We start from the raw sequence: 15,716 nt of genomic DNA, 5'->3' as shown, positions 1-15,716 counted from the left end.
AAAACACACCGGGAAAGTGACAGGAAAAGCGTTCCTTTAAAAGGAATATTTTATCAGCGCAACACCGGGGGGAGGAGAGGGCATTAATTTCATTTGTGCATCTCCCCACAGGAGGGAGACAACGGCCTTTCCTAAATCTCCCTCCCTCTGCCTCTGTTTCAGGGGTATCTTTCATCTGCTCAAGTTGTTCAGCTGGAAAACCAAGGTGAGCTAAGCCCAGCCCAGCTGGGACAGCCTGGGCTAGTGAGGAAGAGCAGGGATTCTGGGATCCAGCACGGAGCAGTGTGTTGGTTCTCAGAGGGTTTCGCTGTTCTCCTGCAGCTGGGGCTCCTCTTCCCTGCCTTTGTGGCAAAACCCCTCGGATTCCCCTTGGAAGCAGCCTGCTTTCCCTCTTGTCAGGCTTTCTGTGGCATATGGAAAAGCCTTCGGCTTTGATCCGAAGCAGCTGGTTCCTGACTCAGCCGGAGCAAGTTGCACAGGGAGAGGCGGATCAGCTGGAGAGACCTCGGAGCTGCTGGAAACATAAACATTCAGTGCTGGGGTGGCTTTTTTGTTCCCTTTCTTCCCCAGTTTAACTTTTTTACGAGCTGAGCCGGAGCCAGCTGTTCTCTGGCCAGGCCAAAATCTCTGCCAGGCTCAAGTTTTTAGATCTATACCGTAAATTCTGCTTTTTTAGTTCCTCCTAACGCAGAGGCTGCTCCGAAAAGCGCGGAGCCTTACGAGCACGATGGAGCTTTAACTCCCTTCTTTTCCCCTCATAAACGCTGCCATTTTCCATTAAATACCCTTAAAATGAACCCCCTGTACCAGCCATCTGTCCCTGGGTACCCACCTTCCCCAGTGATCATCCCATGGGAAGCAGGAAGGATAAAGGGGGTAAAACCACCTCGTGAGGGGTCGCGCGGCTCGAAAACGGATCCACGGAGCGACGCGCCGGGGAGGGGGGATGGAGGCTCCTGTTTTCTGACTGTTTTTAAACCAAGCTGCTACAAAACCAGGAGCAGGAGGCAAAGCCCCAGCTGGCCCCGGTGATATTTCCTCCCTGGCACGCGCCGGATCCACACCGGTGAAGATCTCGAGGTATCCCCAGAGTCGCCCTTTAGAGATAACTCATCTTGGGGCCTCCGCCACCCACACGGAGAGGAGAGATTTCCTGGCGCGTGGGTGGCTCTGCTTTTTTTCTTCTGCAGAAAACCCAAGTTTGCTCATTTTTCACCCTCTGCCACCGAGCCCGGGGCCCCCCACTGGGGTCTGGGGCTCTCTCTCAGCTCCTCCATCCCTTGCTGGTGGCAGCTGGTTAGCCCTGGCCAAGACCTTTCTGCTGTCAGCATCTCCCCTCAGTTCCCGGCCAGATTTCCAAATTATGGCTTTTAATGCATGGGAAAAAAAAAATAAAAGTGAGAGGTTGTTAAAAGCTGTGGGTACCTCACTAATTAGTCAGACTCACGCTAATGAAGCAGCGGTCCTGGTTCCCATCCGGGTGAGGCATTAAAGCCACCCAAGGCGATGCCACTCATTCCATTAGGAACAACAAATGACTTCAAATACGTGTTAACAGGTACCAAATTCAGTTGGGGCAGCAGTGAATTCAAGTTACACCATTCCAGGGGCCACTTGGGTCATGACAGGACCATTCTTCTGTCCCTTGGTCTGTCACCACATCATCTTGCAGATGGATGGAAGCAGTGGCAGCCTACACGAGGGTTTAGGTGTTTCTTTAACAAAAATACTCATCTATTTAGCAAAACCCACGTATTTTTATCTGTAGCCAAACTTTGCTGTTTACAGTAGCCCCTGGGGACACAGAACACGCTGATGGGGGAGCAAAGGCTTGATTTGGGGTCGATTTATTTTAAATTCAGCTCCTCACTCCTCACTTGGGATGGAGAAAACCCAGGTTTGCTCCCTGCCTGACACGGGGGATATGGAGCCACAGTGCAGGGAAAGCAACACCTGGCAACTCCCTCTGGATGGGAGAGGGGTTGGAGGGGCAGGTTTGGGTTTTTTTTTTTGGTGTTGGTGATGTCACCCACAGGTGCGTGAGCCCGGTGGCAGCTCGGTGCACGTCCCACGGCTGCTGTCCCCACATCTGTGCCCGGCTCTGTAACCCACGCGCTGTCCCGCTCCGCTGAGCATCCCTGAGTCCCCCTGCTCTCCCTCCTCTCCCGGGTCAGGAAAACCTCCTCCTCTGCCTCCTCTCCCTTCTCCCCTGGCTCCTGGACCACCTCGGAGGAGCCCCGGACGCCGCGGCAGCTCCCGCCTTCCCGCGGCTGCGAGCCGGCGGCACCGCGCCGTGGTAAAGGTCAGGCTCCAAGCCCGGTTCAGACAAAGCCTCGCGTTTGAGGTGTGTGGCTTAAACCTGATTTTATCTGCCAGCGCCTGAGTGAAATACCATTTGTCACGATGGTTGGAGGAGAAGGAGGAGAACAAGGCATCGGTTTTTTTTTTTTTTCCGTTGCTGTGTTGTTCAGTTCAAAATGGGTTTGGTGAGCAGCTGCTGGGTGAAGGGGGGGATTGTTAGAGGGGGTTTTCCCTGTGATACTGTGGGTTTTCGCGCCAGACACACTCTCCTTTCCTTCATCCTCCTCCCTGCCTGCTTCCCAGTGGCAGGGACAGCCTGTTGGGATTGGGCTGGACACGATGATCTTGAAGGTCTTTTCCAACCTAAGTGATTCCATGACAGCACAGAGGGAGAGCTGAGAGATGCTGTGGTGGGCACCAGGAAGCTGCAGCAACATGGGATCCCCACTATTCCCATTCTCCATCCCTCTCCACCTCCCCTCTTCTTCCTCTCTTCTCATTTCCATGTGGGAGACAGGAGAGCCCCCCACAACACAGATGCTGGTGGGTCCAAGGGAGCTTTGCTAAAGGCCACCAGCAGCTGTCGGTGCTGCAGGAGGAGGGCTGGGATGTGGCATCTCCAAAAGAGCATCCCCAGGGAGCTGGGCAGTGAATGCTGCAGAGCCCGAGGCAGCGGTGAGGGGCAGGTTTCAAGGCCCCCTCTCTCCCTCCGTGCCCGCAGACGGGCACAGCGTCAGGCTGCCGAAAATCCATGACCTTTGGGATTGTGGCTTCGGTGCAAATACCTCCGAGATGGCTCACAACAACAGGAACGAGGACACCGTCGAAACGGATTTGTTCCAGGAGGCTGGTGCTGTGATTCACGGGGGTAAAATGCGCTCAGAGAAAGGGGGGGCAGGGGGAATGGACGTCGGTGGCTCTCCAAAAACCCAAGGGCAGGATGAGCCCCGCGAGAAGGGCCGGCTGAGTTTGGGGGTTGAGAAGGACGGGCTGTTCCCCATCACCTTCTGCTCGCATGAGCCACCCACACAGAAACCAAACCGAGCCAGGAGCAGAAAGCAGACGCAGCATCTGCCGGCTGGTCCCGACAGCCCCGGTGCCTGCGGAGCGACCCCCGCGCTCTGCCTCCGGTGGCTCCAGGATCCAAGGCAAGAGGAGGGAAGCAGGGATCCCTCACGGAGCCCCGGCGGCCCCGTGCCGCGGGCACCGCTGCCGGAGGGCTGGGAAAGGAGGCACAAACCTGATTTCCAGCCCTGCTTCTCCCTCACTTTCCCGGTGTGGGAAGGTGACGGTGCGACCAAACTGGCTGGAGGGATCCTCGAGCCTTTCCCTTCTGCTACCTGTCCCTGCCTTCAAATTTCTACCTAATGAGTTTTCCTGATGAACTTCCCAAATTATTTTTGCCTCCCCCCCAAACACCTGCACCCCGTTTTCCTTTCCATCCCGTTGGAGCAACGTGAAGGGGGTGGGAATAGAGCCAGGGGTGCTCCAGTAGTGTGCAGGACCACCCTGGACTCTCATGGATGTGTTGGGGGAATCCTGGGTGGGATGGAGTCCTCAGCATCGGCTCCATCAGCAGCGCTCAGCCCCCGCAGCGGCTGTGCTGGGTTCTTCCTCTGCGTGGTCCTTCCTCTCCATCATCCTTCCTCTCCGTGGTCCTTCCTCCTCTCTGCAGCGCTTCTTCCTCTCCGCGGTCCTTCCTCACGTGGAGTCCTTTCTCTCCGTGGAGTGTGTGCAAGTTGTGCATGTACAGAGCAAGTGTTGTACAGAAGGGCTGAGCCTGTGGTACATGAGGGGAGTGTGCACAGTGCAAGGAGTGTGTGTGTGTGTGTAAGGGTGTGAGTGCATGAGGGGTGTGTAAAGGTGAGTGCACAGTCCTTTCTCTCCGTGGTGTGCATGGGGTGTGCAAGCTGTGCATGTACAGAGCAAGTGTTGTACATAAGGGGGTGAGCCTGTGGTACATGAGGGGGGCGTGCACAGTGCAAGGAGTATGTGTGTGTAAGCCGAGTGCATGAGGGGTATCTGAGGGGGTGAGTGCACAGGACAAGGGTGGATATGTAAAAGTGTGTGTACAGTGCAAAGGGGGTTGTGTACATGTGTGAATGCAAGAGGAGCGTGTAAAGGTGTGGATAAAGTGTGTGTAAATAGTGAAAGGAGCGTGGGTGTAAGGGCGTGAGCGCAAGAGAAGCGTGTAAAGGTGTGGGTACACAGCACAAGGTGGGGGGGGGGGTGAGTGCAGGACGACCGTGTAAAGGCGTGAGCGGCCCGGCACAGGGTAGGAAAAGCAAAGGGGTGTGTGGGTGTGTGTGTAAGGCTACGAGTGCCCACACGCGTGTGGGTATACAAAGCTGTGAGTGCACACGCGTGTGTGTGAGCCTGTGAGCGCACGCATGTGCGCTCACAGGCTCACACACACGCGTGTGCACTCACACCCTTGTACACACACGCGTGTGCGCTCACACCCCTGTACACACACACACACGTGCGCCCACAGCGCGTGTGCAGGAGGTGACAGTGCCCAGGGCATCGCAGCGGTCGCCGGGCGGTCCCCGCGGGCGGTGCCGGCTCTGCGGGGCGGTCCCCGGGGCGGTGCCGGAGCCGCAGCCGGGGCGGTGCCGCGGCCCGTCTCGGGGAGGCGGTGCCGTGGCCGGGGCGGTGCCGGGGGGCCGGGGGGAGGCCGGGGCGGTGCTGGGGCTGTAAACACGGGGCGGAGCGGGGTCGTGGCCGGCGCCGTTCCCGCGCACACCCGAGCGCAGCGGCGGCCGGGGCCGCCCCAGCAGCGGCGGCAGCACCGTGAGCGGGGGGGAGCGCGGGGCTGGAGGGAGTGGGGGGGAGTTGGGGGGGAGCCGCGGCGGGGCAGGACGGGGGCCGGGGCTGGGCTGGGCGCTCGGCAGAACAATGGGGCGGGCGGGCGGAGGGCCGGGCCGGCCCCGCTGACGGCGCTCCCCCGGCGCTCCGCTCCCCGCAGGCAGCCCCGATGGCCAAGCAGCCCCCCGAGGTGAAGGCGCGACGCGACGGCGAGGGCGGGCGGCTGCCGGCGGCCGAGGGGGGGCCGGGCCCGGGCGCGCAGCTGCGCCCCGGCGCTCCCGCCGCCCTGCCCGGGGCCGGCAGCGGGAACGGGAACGGCTCCGGCGCGGCCGCGGCGCGGGGCCCGCCCGCCAGCCCCGGCCCCTTCGCCACCCGCTCGCCGCTCTTCATCTTCGTGCGGAGGTCGCCGCTGCTGCCGCGCTCCTCCAGCGGGTACTTCTCCTTCGACGCCGAGCGCAGCCCCGGGCCCCTGTGCTGCGACAAGGCCACGCAGACCCCCAGCCCGCCCTGCCAGGCGCTCAGCCACTGCCTCAGCGCCATGGGTAAGGGCTGCGGCCGGGCTCCGCATCCTCTGCCTCCCTCCGCGCCTGGCCGGGATCCCTTCCCTTCCCCTCCTCACCTGGCCGGGCTTCCCTTCCCTTCCCCTCCTCACCTGGCCGGGCTTCCCTTCCCTTCCCCTCCTCACCTGGCCGGGCTTCCCTTCCCTTCCCCTCCTCACCTGGCCGGGCTTCCCTTCCCTTCCCCTCCTCACCTGGCCGGGCTTCCCTTCCCTTCCCCTCCTCACCTGGCCGGGCTTCCCTTCCCTTCCCCTCCTCACCTGGCCGGGCTTCCCTTCCTTAAGAATCATGGAAAAGGCGGGTTCTCATGGGGGTGTGCAAAGGTGCGAGTGCACAGTGCAAGGAGAAATACATAGAGATGTGAATACTCTGTGCAAGGGGGATTGGAAGTGCATGAGAGGTCCTGCTCCTCACCTGGCTTGCCTTCCCTCGCCTTTTCCTCCTCGCCTGGCTTGGTTTTCCTCAGAATGATGGAGAAACACGGGTTGCTGTAGGGGTGCGCGAGGATGTGACTGCGCAGTGCCAGGGGGTTGTGTGCAGGTGTGAGTGCCAGAGGGGTGTGTAAGGTGTGGGTACACAGTGCCAGGGGGTTGTGTGCAGGTGTGAGTGCCAGAGGGGTGTGTAAGGTGGGAGTACACAGTGCCAGGGGGTTGTAAGTGCACAAAGGGTCCTGCTCCTCACCTGCCTCGGCTTCCCCTGGCACGATGGAAGCCACAGGTTCTCCTTGGTGTGTGGCACACCTGCAGCAGCACCTCCCACATCCCACCCTCTGGATTTTGGAAGCCTGGCTGTCCCGAGCGGGCCGTGGGCTGGCTGCTGGCCCGGCACTCTGGGATTTGTGGGAGCTGGCTGGGCCCGCCGAGCAAACCCTGTGCCGGGGAACTCCCGCGTGTCCAGCGCCGGGGTTTTGATTACTATGATGTTTATTCTTTTCCGGGCTGGGTCAGTCCCTGCCAAGGGAGGAGGGGACAGAGTAGAGTCCGGCTTCCTACTCTGGGCTTGCTCTTCCAGGGCTGTTTTGCCAAGCAAGTGGCTTCTGGCTCGTGCGTCGCTCCCGGTTCTCTCTGGGCTCTCAGTGTTGGAGGCGAGGGGGTCACAGAACCCAAAATCCCGCTGGGAAGCGGCGTGGAGGCGGGCGGGGGGGTGTTTACATGTGGCTTTGCCAGGTAAAGCCTCTCGGGCGGGGAAAACCTACCCACGTGTCCAGCATTCTCCTCTCCTGATTAATTCCCCTTAGCTGGGAGAAACCTTTTGACTTCCACCGGGTGAAACCAGGGCAAGGTGGGGGGGAGGACAAACACCAAGTCCCAGCTTTCTGGGATCAAAACACCGTCTTTTTTTGTCGGCGGTGTTTTTGCTTCCTCCCGGCTCCGGGCTGTGGTTACGGGCTGTGGAGGCCTTGCTGGAACGTGCCCTTAGGAAAGATTTTGGGACGTTATTGCAGTAATTACAGCTTAATGCAGTTTCACAACCTCACGTTGGCACAGCCAGGGCGAGGATGCTCCTGGAGTTCCACAGCTTCAGGTTCTTTTTCCCGGGAAGCAATGGATGTTTTCCCTGGGGTTTTTTTTGGTTGGTTTTTTTTTTTTTTCTTCCCAAGTTCCTGCATTCTCATCAGCTGTTTTAGTGGAACCTGTGCTCTGTTAGTGTTGCCAGGGGCATCATCCTAAACAACTATAAGCAAACGGAAAATTCTTGGCGCTGCTTGACCGAGACCCTTGGATGTTCCCAAACGCGATTAAACTGGGAATGTGTAGGTGTGGAGCTGTTTTATCCCTGTCTGGGACCACAACTCCCAGGCTGTGACTTCCCACGCAGCTCTCCCTGAGAGATATCCCTGGCTTTGCCCTGCACACCTCTCCCTCAGTCCCTTTGCCTTGGCAGTGTCCCGCCGGATGCGTGCCGTGAGGTTTTCCGCATGGAAGTGGGTCAGTCCCTCGGGAAGGAAGCAAAGGGTATATTTTTGTTGTGCTTTTATGTACTGATTTTATCTGTGGTGAGCAGAGGCTGTGAGGTGGAGAGTTTCTCTCAGAAGCAGAAGCAAGTGGCCTTTAATAATAACAACAATAATAATAATAATAATAAACAGGCGCTTCCTGCGAGCAGGAGCGATGGATGCTCCCAGCCTCTCCCGTGGGCAGCAGGGAATTGCTCCAAGGCTGCTCCAGCTCGTGCTCTGCCCCAAAACTCCCTCTTCTAAACCTCATAAAAAACCTTGCCCAAAGTTTATGGTGGGGGCAAAAAAAAAAAGGTGGAGGCAGCCCTTGGGAATGCCGGGATGCCTCGTGTTGTGTGAGGAAGAGTCCTTGGTGGGGAGGTGGTGGATGCCTCCAAAGCCAGTTTGTTTTTTTTTTTTATTTTGGAAATGAGACAGCAAGGGGAGGTTCTGGGATTCTGGGATGGGAGGGAGGAAGGGAGGAAGGGTTGTGCTGTTGGCTTGGCATGTCCAGGAAGATGCTTTTGGGGATGGGTAGGAGAGGAGCAGGGGTGAGTCGATTCGGTTGTGCCAGGGGAGGTACAGGGGAAAAGGATGATGATCCTGCTTTTTGGGGATGAGGTTGGGAGAGTTGGTGGGTGCCCTGCTGGGAGCATAAATCACCCAAAGACAAGAAACTCACCTTTTGGGAGGGGTTGGGAGACTCTTTGCCTGACGTTTTGTGTCCCGGTGGGAGAGGGTCATGTCCTTCCGTTGGGTTTTCCATCTGCATGGCTTTTGGGAATGCGTTTGGAGCAAGTGGTCTGTAAATGGGCTGCTCTGATCCTGATAATTTTCCCGTGGGAAGAGAAGCATCATGAACCTCTTGTTGCCCACTAAGGAGATCCTCCCCGTGGAAATAGGTGGATTTAAGGGGAAAACCTCGAGCCGGGAAGCTGGTGGTGGTGTCCAGTGGAGCTGCTGCTGCCATTTCCTCCGAGGAGGTTTTCTCCAGGGGGGTTGGATAACTAAGCCCGGGGCTTGAAGGTGCAATTTGGGGTTGGTTTTTTTTTTTTTTTTTTTGCCCTTCTGAGCCGGGGCTGCAGCGCCGCCGTGCCGGAGCATCCCATGGGTTGGAGTGAGACGTGGTGGCCTCCGGGTTTGTCCCCGTCCCCGGGGCGGCCGTGTCGCCCTCGGTGTGTCGCGGTATGACTGTGCCACCCCCACCCCCCCCCAACCCCACCCCCCCGCCCCCGAAAGCACCTCTGACTGGTTTGGGGACCAGTTATGACTGGACCCTTTTGACGCAGCGCCACAGAAAGTCCTTTCTGAAAACCTCAGCCCGATTTCGCTCTCAGCCACCAACCCCAGGCTTCGCCTCTCGGGGCGGATGAGCTCGTGGGCGCTTTGCTGGGGTGGGGGGTGGGGGAGAAGGATGGAGAAAGGGGGGGGAAAGGATGGAGAGGGAGCAGACCCTCTGCTGCCCCGCGTGGTTTTCCCTAGATCCCCGTATCTCCCGGCATCTTTTTGTCCCGTGTCTGCCCGTGGTGTTTTTGTTTCCCTTGCTGGGCCGGCTCTGCTGACGGCAGTGGGATTTCGGATGGTCGCTCCGCCCCGGCCGGAATCCCTGTTTGCCTTCCCGGAGAGATCCAGAGGCTGGAATATCGCGAGGGCTGTGTTTCATTCAGCGGCGAGGAGCAGCAGTGCTGCGGGGCCGTCCCTGGGCAGCCGGCGGGTGCTACTCCTGCGCTACTACAGCGTGAAAACAAAACACGTCCCCGAGCCAAGCGGCGCTGCCTTGGCTCCCAGAGACATTTTCCAGTCAGGTCGGAGCCAGGCTTTTTATTTAATTTTTTTTTTTTTTTTACTGCCCCGCTAATCCTTTGAATATTCGCAGATTGGAAGCTGTTCCCCTGTTCCCTTGTGATTCCTCTGAAGCTGTCGTGCCAAAACGCTGTTTTGTTTTGTGCAGTGGAGATTTTTTTTGTTTTGGTTTGGTTTTGTTTGGGGTTTTTTTTATTGTGTGGTGTTGTTTTATTTTTATTTTGTTTATTTTCTTTTTAGGTTTTTTTTTTATTATTATTATTATTATTTTCCTTAAGGCTGCGATTCCTGTGAGGATCCTGCACTTGGGCTTGCAGGAGGGGGGATGAGGCAGTGCCAGTACCGTGCGTGGTCCTGCCTCCTTTTTCCCCTGGCTGTTTGAGGGATTTATCACGTGTTTAATAACTTCTTAAGATGGAGACTGAAATAATTACGTATCACACAGTATAGTCAATACATTAACTCTTTTTCCACTTACAAGCCAGCACTTGGTTTCGCTGGGAATGTGGTTTCTCCACACGCAAATCCAACTGTGGCTTTCTCCTCCTTGTGACAAACCCTTTTCCTTTCCTTCTTGGGCACTTGGGGATGACTGGGGGCAGAAATGTGATAATTGGCTGAAACTATCCAGACAGAGGGTTTTTAAGGTTAGGGGAAGGAGTTGCTGCCGTGCCTGCAAGGAAAGAAAACTGTTGAGAAAGGAGGGGGGGAAGAGGAGGTTTGGCGAGGGAAGGAAACAGGAGAGTGGCGTCCTGGCTTTTCTCCCTGTTCAGGAGGGGACCAAAGCTTGGAGATGCTCCCAGGGAAAGCCTAGAATAATGAATAAATAAATAAATAAATGGTTAATAATAATAATAATAATAATAATGGGAATGATAAGGAATAAAAGCCTGGCTTGTGACGACAAGTCGCGTTTGTGCCGCGGAACATCTGGCACCTGGGTGTAAGAGTCAAGGCACAGCCATAATAAAAAGCAGCAATAAAATGGCAAGATTGGGTGACCTGCTGTGAAGTTTCGTTGTTCCTCCCTTCCCAACACTCCCGTTTTTCCCTGTGCAGCTTCCCGGTGGCACTCGGTGGCCGAGGACGTGCAGCCCGAGGTCTGGATCGCGCAGGAGCTGCGGCGCATCGGGGACGAGTTCAATGCCTCCTATTGTCCACGAAGGGTAACTTTCCCCTCTCTCTCTCTCTACTTTCCATTTCTTTTACACGTTTTTCTCTGAAAGGGAAAAGCTTAATCATCTCTGGAAACTGCTGCGGTGAGCGCCGGGTGCACTCAGATGGAGAAAGGGCTGCGCGGGTGGCGGTGTCGGCCCGGCGTCTGCGGCTGCCACGGTGTCGAATCAATCAGAAATAACCTTCAGGTTGGGGCTGGAGGCCTTCTGGGGGGAGAAGTTGGTAGGAGCTTTTCGGGGTCGGTGTTGGTGGCTCCGGCCCGGACCTGATGGTAGCGAGGAACAGGCTTCTGAGAGTTAGACAGGGAAAGTTTGGGGGTGTCAGCGTCAGGCACTGTTGCTTTCAGGGAGTGAGCGCAGTGGGATTCTAATCCCAGCTCCCAAATCCCTGCTGCTGCTGCCATGCCTGGGGAAGCTGCAAAGAGGAAACTTTGCGGTCCGATAACTTATTTTTCTTGCAAAGACTCTGTTTTGAAAGACGGGTGTTTATAAGACCATAAACCGGCTCACCTTGGAGTGTTGCAACAGCGATCGATGCGCTAATGCCAAAAGAAAAAAGCAGGGACCCAACCCCAAACCGACCCAGCCCGGGGGGTGAAGCAACAGGAGTTTGCAGAGGAGCCTCGCCGGTGGTGACTCCGAGTGTTCCCGACGGCTGCGTGTCCGTGCTTGTGCTTCCTGGTCCCTGGATCTGTGGGAAGAGGAGCCGGGAGCGCGGTTTGGGAGCAGTGTTGGTGATGGAATGCCGGCTGCCTGGATCCTTATCCGCCCTCCCCATCTCCTGAGTCACTCCCGCAGCGTTTCCTCACTGCTCCCGGGGTCCGGAGGGTTGGCTTTCCCCCAAAAGGGGGGTCCAGCTGCCATGATCCAGCTTTCTGCATCGTCTCCATCTGCTCCATTCTTCTTCCAAACGCTCTGGCTCTTCAGACCTGCAACAAACTGTGATGAGCTGTGCTTTATCCTGAATCCAGAATGTGCATCTTCTGACCTCCCCCCCCCCCCCCCCACCGACTCCAGGCTGATCCCTGGAGAAACCACTTTTTGGGTTGAAAGGACATCTTTCCAAGGAAAGGGAGGGACCAGGCTGTTCAGGAAGCTGGAGGCACCTGGTAGCAGTCAGCTGATCCAGAAGAGCTGGTGGAAATGTGGAAAGCCCTGCCATATCATGGAATACCCTCAGCTGTGAGGGATCCACAAGGATCAAGGAGTCCAACTCCTGTCCCTGCCCAGGACACCCCAGCAATCCCACCATGTGCCTGAGACCATTGTCCAGACACTCCTTGAGTTCTGTCAACCTTGAGGCCGTGACCACTACCCTGGGGACCCTGTGCCAGCGCCCAGCCACCCTCATCCCTTCTCCCATCTCCCTCCTGCCTCCCAGAGCAGTGCCTTAAATTTGGCAAACCTGGTGTGAACAGGTTTGTGAGGAACAGGAGCCCCTCGTGTGAACAGGTTTGTGAGGGACAGGAGCGTCCTGCCCACGTTATCCCTTGGGGACCAGCCCCCTCGCTGCTGGAAATGCGCTCCAGGCATATCCCAAGATTCCAGCCCCCTGCCCCCGGGGAGAGAGGCGGAACGCCGAGGACACGTCCTGCTCGCTCCATGGCACGAGCAGGGGGTGACCCTACAAACACTCTGGACCTGCCTTAGTCAGCATCTGCCCAGTTCTCCCCCTCGTTGCACCCAAAACCGGAGAATTATCCCCCCCGAGGCGCGGAGCTGTTGCCTCGTGGGGAAGGTGTCTCTTCCTCCTGGAAGCGTTCCAGCCGCTCCCGGAGCCCCCGGGGGCGAGAGGGGAAGGTGGGAACGGCTCGTGCCCGCCGGGCCCCGCCCGGCTGGGCTCTGCCCTTGGAGGCTGAGGTTAGAAATGGGGAACTGGGGGCCGTGCCAGAGCGGCACTCGCCGGGCAGGTCGGGGCTGTCGGACGGGTCGGGGCCGCGCGTTCCCCCGTCACGTTCCCCCGTCACGTTCCCCGTCCGTGCGTCACCCGCGGGGATCAGCTCGGGAGAGGCGGCGGGAAATCGGGCAGCTCCTCACCCCGGCCCCTCTGTGCCTCACACAGCTCGTGCTCCAGTGGCCACCAGACCAAGGCTTCTGCTGGCAGAGGGTGGGAAATTAAGGAACCGCAGAATCCCTGAGGTTGGAAAAGCCCTCCCAGCCCATGGAGCCCACCCTGTACTCCATCCCCACCTTATCCCCCAGCCCATGTCCAGAACTTCCTTGGACACCTCCAGGGATGGGGACTCCACCACCTCCCTGGGCAGCCCCTTCCCGTCTTTAACAATCCTTTCCGTGAGGGAATTCTTCTGGATGTCCACCCTGAATGCCCTGTTTCAACTCCCTTGGCATTCCCCCATCTCCCATCTTTAACAGTCCTTCCCGGGAAGGAATTCTTCTGGATGTCCACCCTGAGTGCCTTGTTTCAGCTCCCTGATTATTCCTCTACCTCTTTATTCAGCAGAACCTAATTTTGACATTTCTCTTCCATCATTTAAGCCTGATGGGGGTTTTGTTTGTTTTTTTCCTTGCTCTCCATCATATTGAGGGTTGGGCAGTGTGGTGGGCTTAGCCTTGGGCTGGTGGAGGAGGACCTGGACGTGCTTTTCTCCCTTGTTAGGGGGATTTTCATTTCATTTTGAATATTTTCCCTCTACCCTGTGGTTTTAACCCTCCCTAAATGTCCTAACAGGGCTCCTTTGGGATCTTTCAAACCTCCTGGCAACGCTGCACAGCTCCCATGCCCACATGCATGTGACACCATGGTGGTGCCACTCAATCCCAAAATCCACATTTATGGCCATTGTGGTTGGGAGAGGGCAACTTTGACACTTTGGTCAAAGGCAGGAGGGTTAAAACACGAAAGGCCACTGGGTTTATCCTCATTCTTTGCCAAACGTTTGATTTTGCACCTCCGGAATATCTTCCAGGTGTTTGTAACACAGGGCCTTCCTGCTGGAAATCAAACTCACTGGTTTATTTGGTTTTTCTCTTTTTTTTTTTTTTTTTTTTTTTTTGTTGTTGTTCTTTTTCCTCCTCCCTTCCTCTCTGTTTCAGGGTTTCTGGGATCACCAGGTGGGAAACCCCCAGGTCGTCATCCTGCGCCTGCTGCGTTACATCGTCCGCCTCATCTGGAGGCTGCAGTGAGCGCCCGGCGCACCCCGGGAGGCTCCAGGACTTGTTTCCTCGCTGGGAAAGCCCGGGAAGGAATGGACAGACGGATGGATGTGGGACTCCCACCCTGCTTCTCCCCCAGGACACGTGGCAGGACGAGGGTGTTCGTCCCACGCCGACCTGCCGGGCTCCGGTGCAGTGTTTTTATCCCAGAGTGGTGTTTACTTAGTGTTTCAACTTTTATTACTTTTTTTTTTTATCATCATTTTTTTTTGTTTTTTTTTTTTGTCCCGAAAGAGTCTCAGCGAAAACGTGGGATAATTTGTTGTCATCGTTCCTGGAATCCTCTGGGGAAACCTGAGCCAACTGATGGGCGAGAGACTGAGATTCCTCCCCTCTCCCTTTGCCTCCAGGGCATTTGCCCGCCAAAAAAAAAAGGCTGGAAGAAGGGCAGAGGGCTTTAAATCAGCACTTCTTTTACCTGTAAATACCTAATGCTACCCCAGATCCACTTTTTTGCATCATGCAAATCGCCTATTTCCTGCTGACTGATGATTTTTTATTTTTATTTTTTTTTGTAGTTTTTATATTTCTCTCTTTTTTTTTTTTATACACTCTGAAGAATTTTTCTCAAGACTTCGCTGTCGAACTCCAGGGTCCAAACCATCACAAACCAACCAACCAACAAACCCCGATCCACCAGGTTGCCTTTTTTTTTTTTTTTTTTTTAAGAGAAAGTCTTTCTTATAAAACGTGTGAAAACGCTTCCTTAGTGTAAAATATAATATATAGAATGGGGGGGGGACACACACTGAGGAATTCAGCAATAAAACATCCCGGAGGCAGGAGGAGCAAGCTCCCAGGACCCACCACGGCGGAGTTGTTCTCAAAGCTCACAGGAGGGGTTTTTCCAAGGTGCTGGACCGTGTCTTCCTGGGATCCTCTCCGTGTTGGCACAGAGGGATGATGAGCGGGTGCCTGTGAAGCCCCCACTGGATGCAGCTGGAAGGAGCCAGCCTGGCATGGACCCACTGCAGGACTTGCCACGGTGGGGGGGTCTGTCCCCACCTCGCAGGGAATGATCTCCCCTTCCACCCGGACATGCCACGGCCATGGAAGACCCAGGTGTGTGTGTCCCGTTGCCTCCGGTGGACCTCGGATGTTTTTTTGGGAGAAGTGGCTGCTCCGGCCACCCCGTATCTATGCACAACCCTCCCCACCCGCCCACCTCGTGCCCCTTCCCCTCTGGAGGGTGCAGGTGGTCCCACTCCCCCCACGTCCCGACGCCGTGCGAGGTCATTTCTGGTCTCACCGGTTTTCGCCGGCGCCATAGGAAAAGGGGGGGAAAAAAAAAAAAAAAAGGAAAGGAAAAAAAAGAAAAGGAAGGAAAACCCAATCCCAAGCTCCCCCCTCCGAGAGCGGTTGTGCCCACAGGGAGCAGCTGCTGAGTGCCATGGATGATGGTTATGGATGGGGTGCAGTGGGACCTGCCCCTGTGCTCCTGGAGCGAGTTTTAACCTCGATTGTCAATTTTATTCCCTTTTTTTTTTTTTTTTTTAAGGCGGGCGTCAGTCACAGGAGCAGGGAATGTTTTAGGAAGGGTTTTTTTTTTTTTTTGGAGAGGGTGTGTGAGGGGGAACCTTTGCACTGGTGGAGAGCGAGGGGTTCGATAACCGGTGAGCTGGGCCGGGGGCAGATCCTGCTCCTCATCCCATGGGATTTTGGCTCTGGCTTTGGCTCATGATTTCCCGTGGGAACCTACATGGAATTCCATGGCTGCTGGTAAAATTAAATAAGTAAAATTGGGCAGCAGACGGGGGGGAAAACCCAAGTGAGACTTTTCTCCCAGTTGAGTTTCATCGTTGCTGGTGGACGAAATGGTGCTTTGGGGTCTCCCAGCCTTATGGAATCCTGGAATGTGTCCCTTGGAATACACCAAAGAATCGCCGAGCACTTTACCCCCTCCTCCCATGGAGACAAAAAAAATAGGTTCGTTTTAAGGAAAAAAAAAAAATTCCAAACATT

At 56.3% G+C, this 15,716-nt stretch overlaps 1 protein-coding gene across 1 annotated transcript; it reads left to right on the top strand.

Moving 5' to 3' along the window:
• The first annotated feature begins 5,278 nt into the window (after positions 1 to 5,278).
• BCL2L11 (BCL2 like 11) lies at positions 5,279 to 15,031 on the top strand. The gene is made up of 3 exons (XM_032684336.1): positions 5,279 to 5,651; positions 10,465 to 10,571; positions 13,635 to 15,031. The coding sequence occupies exons 1-3, from the start codon at positions 5,279 to 5,281 to the stop codon at positions 13,722 to 13,724; spliced, it is 570 nt and encodes a 189-aa protein (XP_032540227.1). The 3' UTR covers positions 13,725 to 15,031.
• Positions 15,032 to 15,716: the final 685 nt, after the last annotated feature.

Source organism: Chiroxiphia lanceolata, chromosome 3 (genome assembly GCF_009829145.1).
Source record: "Chiroxiphia lanceolata isolate bChiLan1 chromosome 3, bChiLan1.pri, whole genome shotgun sequence".
In the NCBI taxonomy this organism is placed as follows: Eukaryota; Metazoa; Chordata; class Aves; order Passeriformes; family Pipridae; genus Chiroxiphia; species Chiroxiphia lanceolata.
This window is presented reverse-complemented; position numbering and strand designations above follow the sequence as displayed.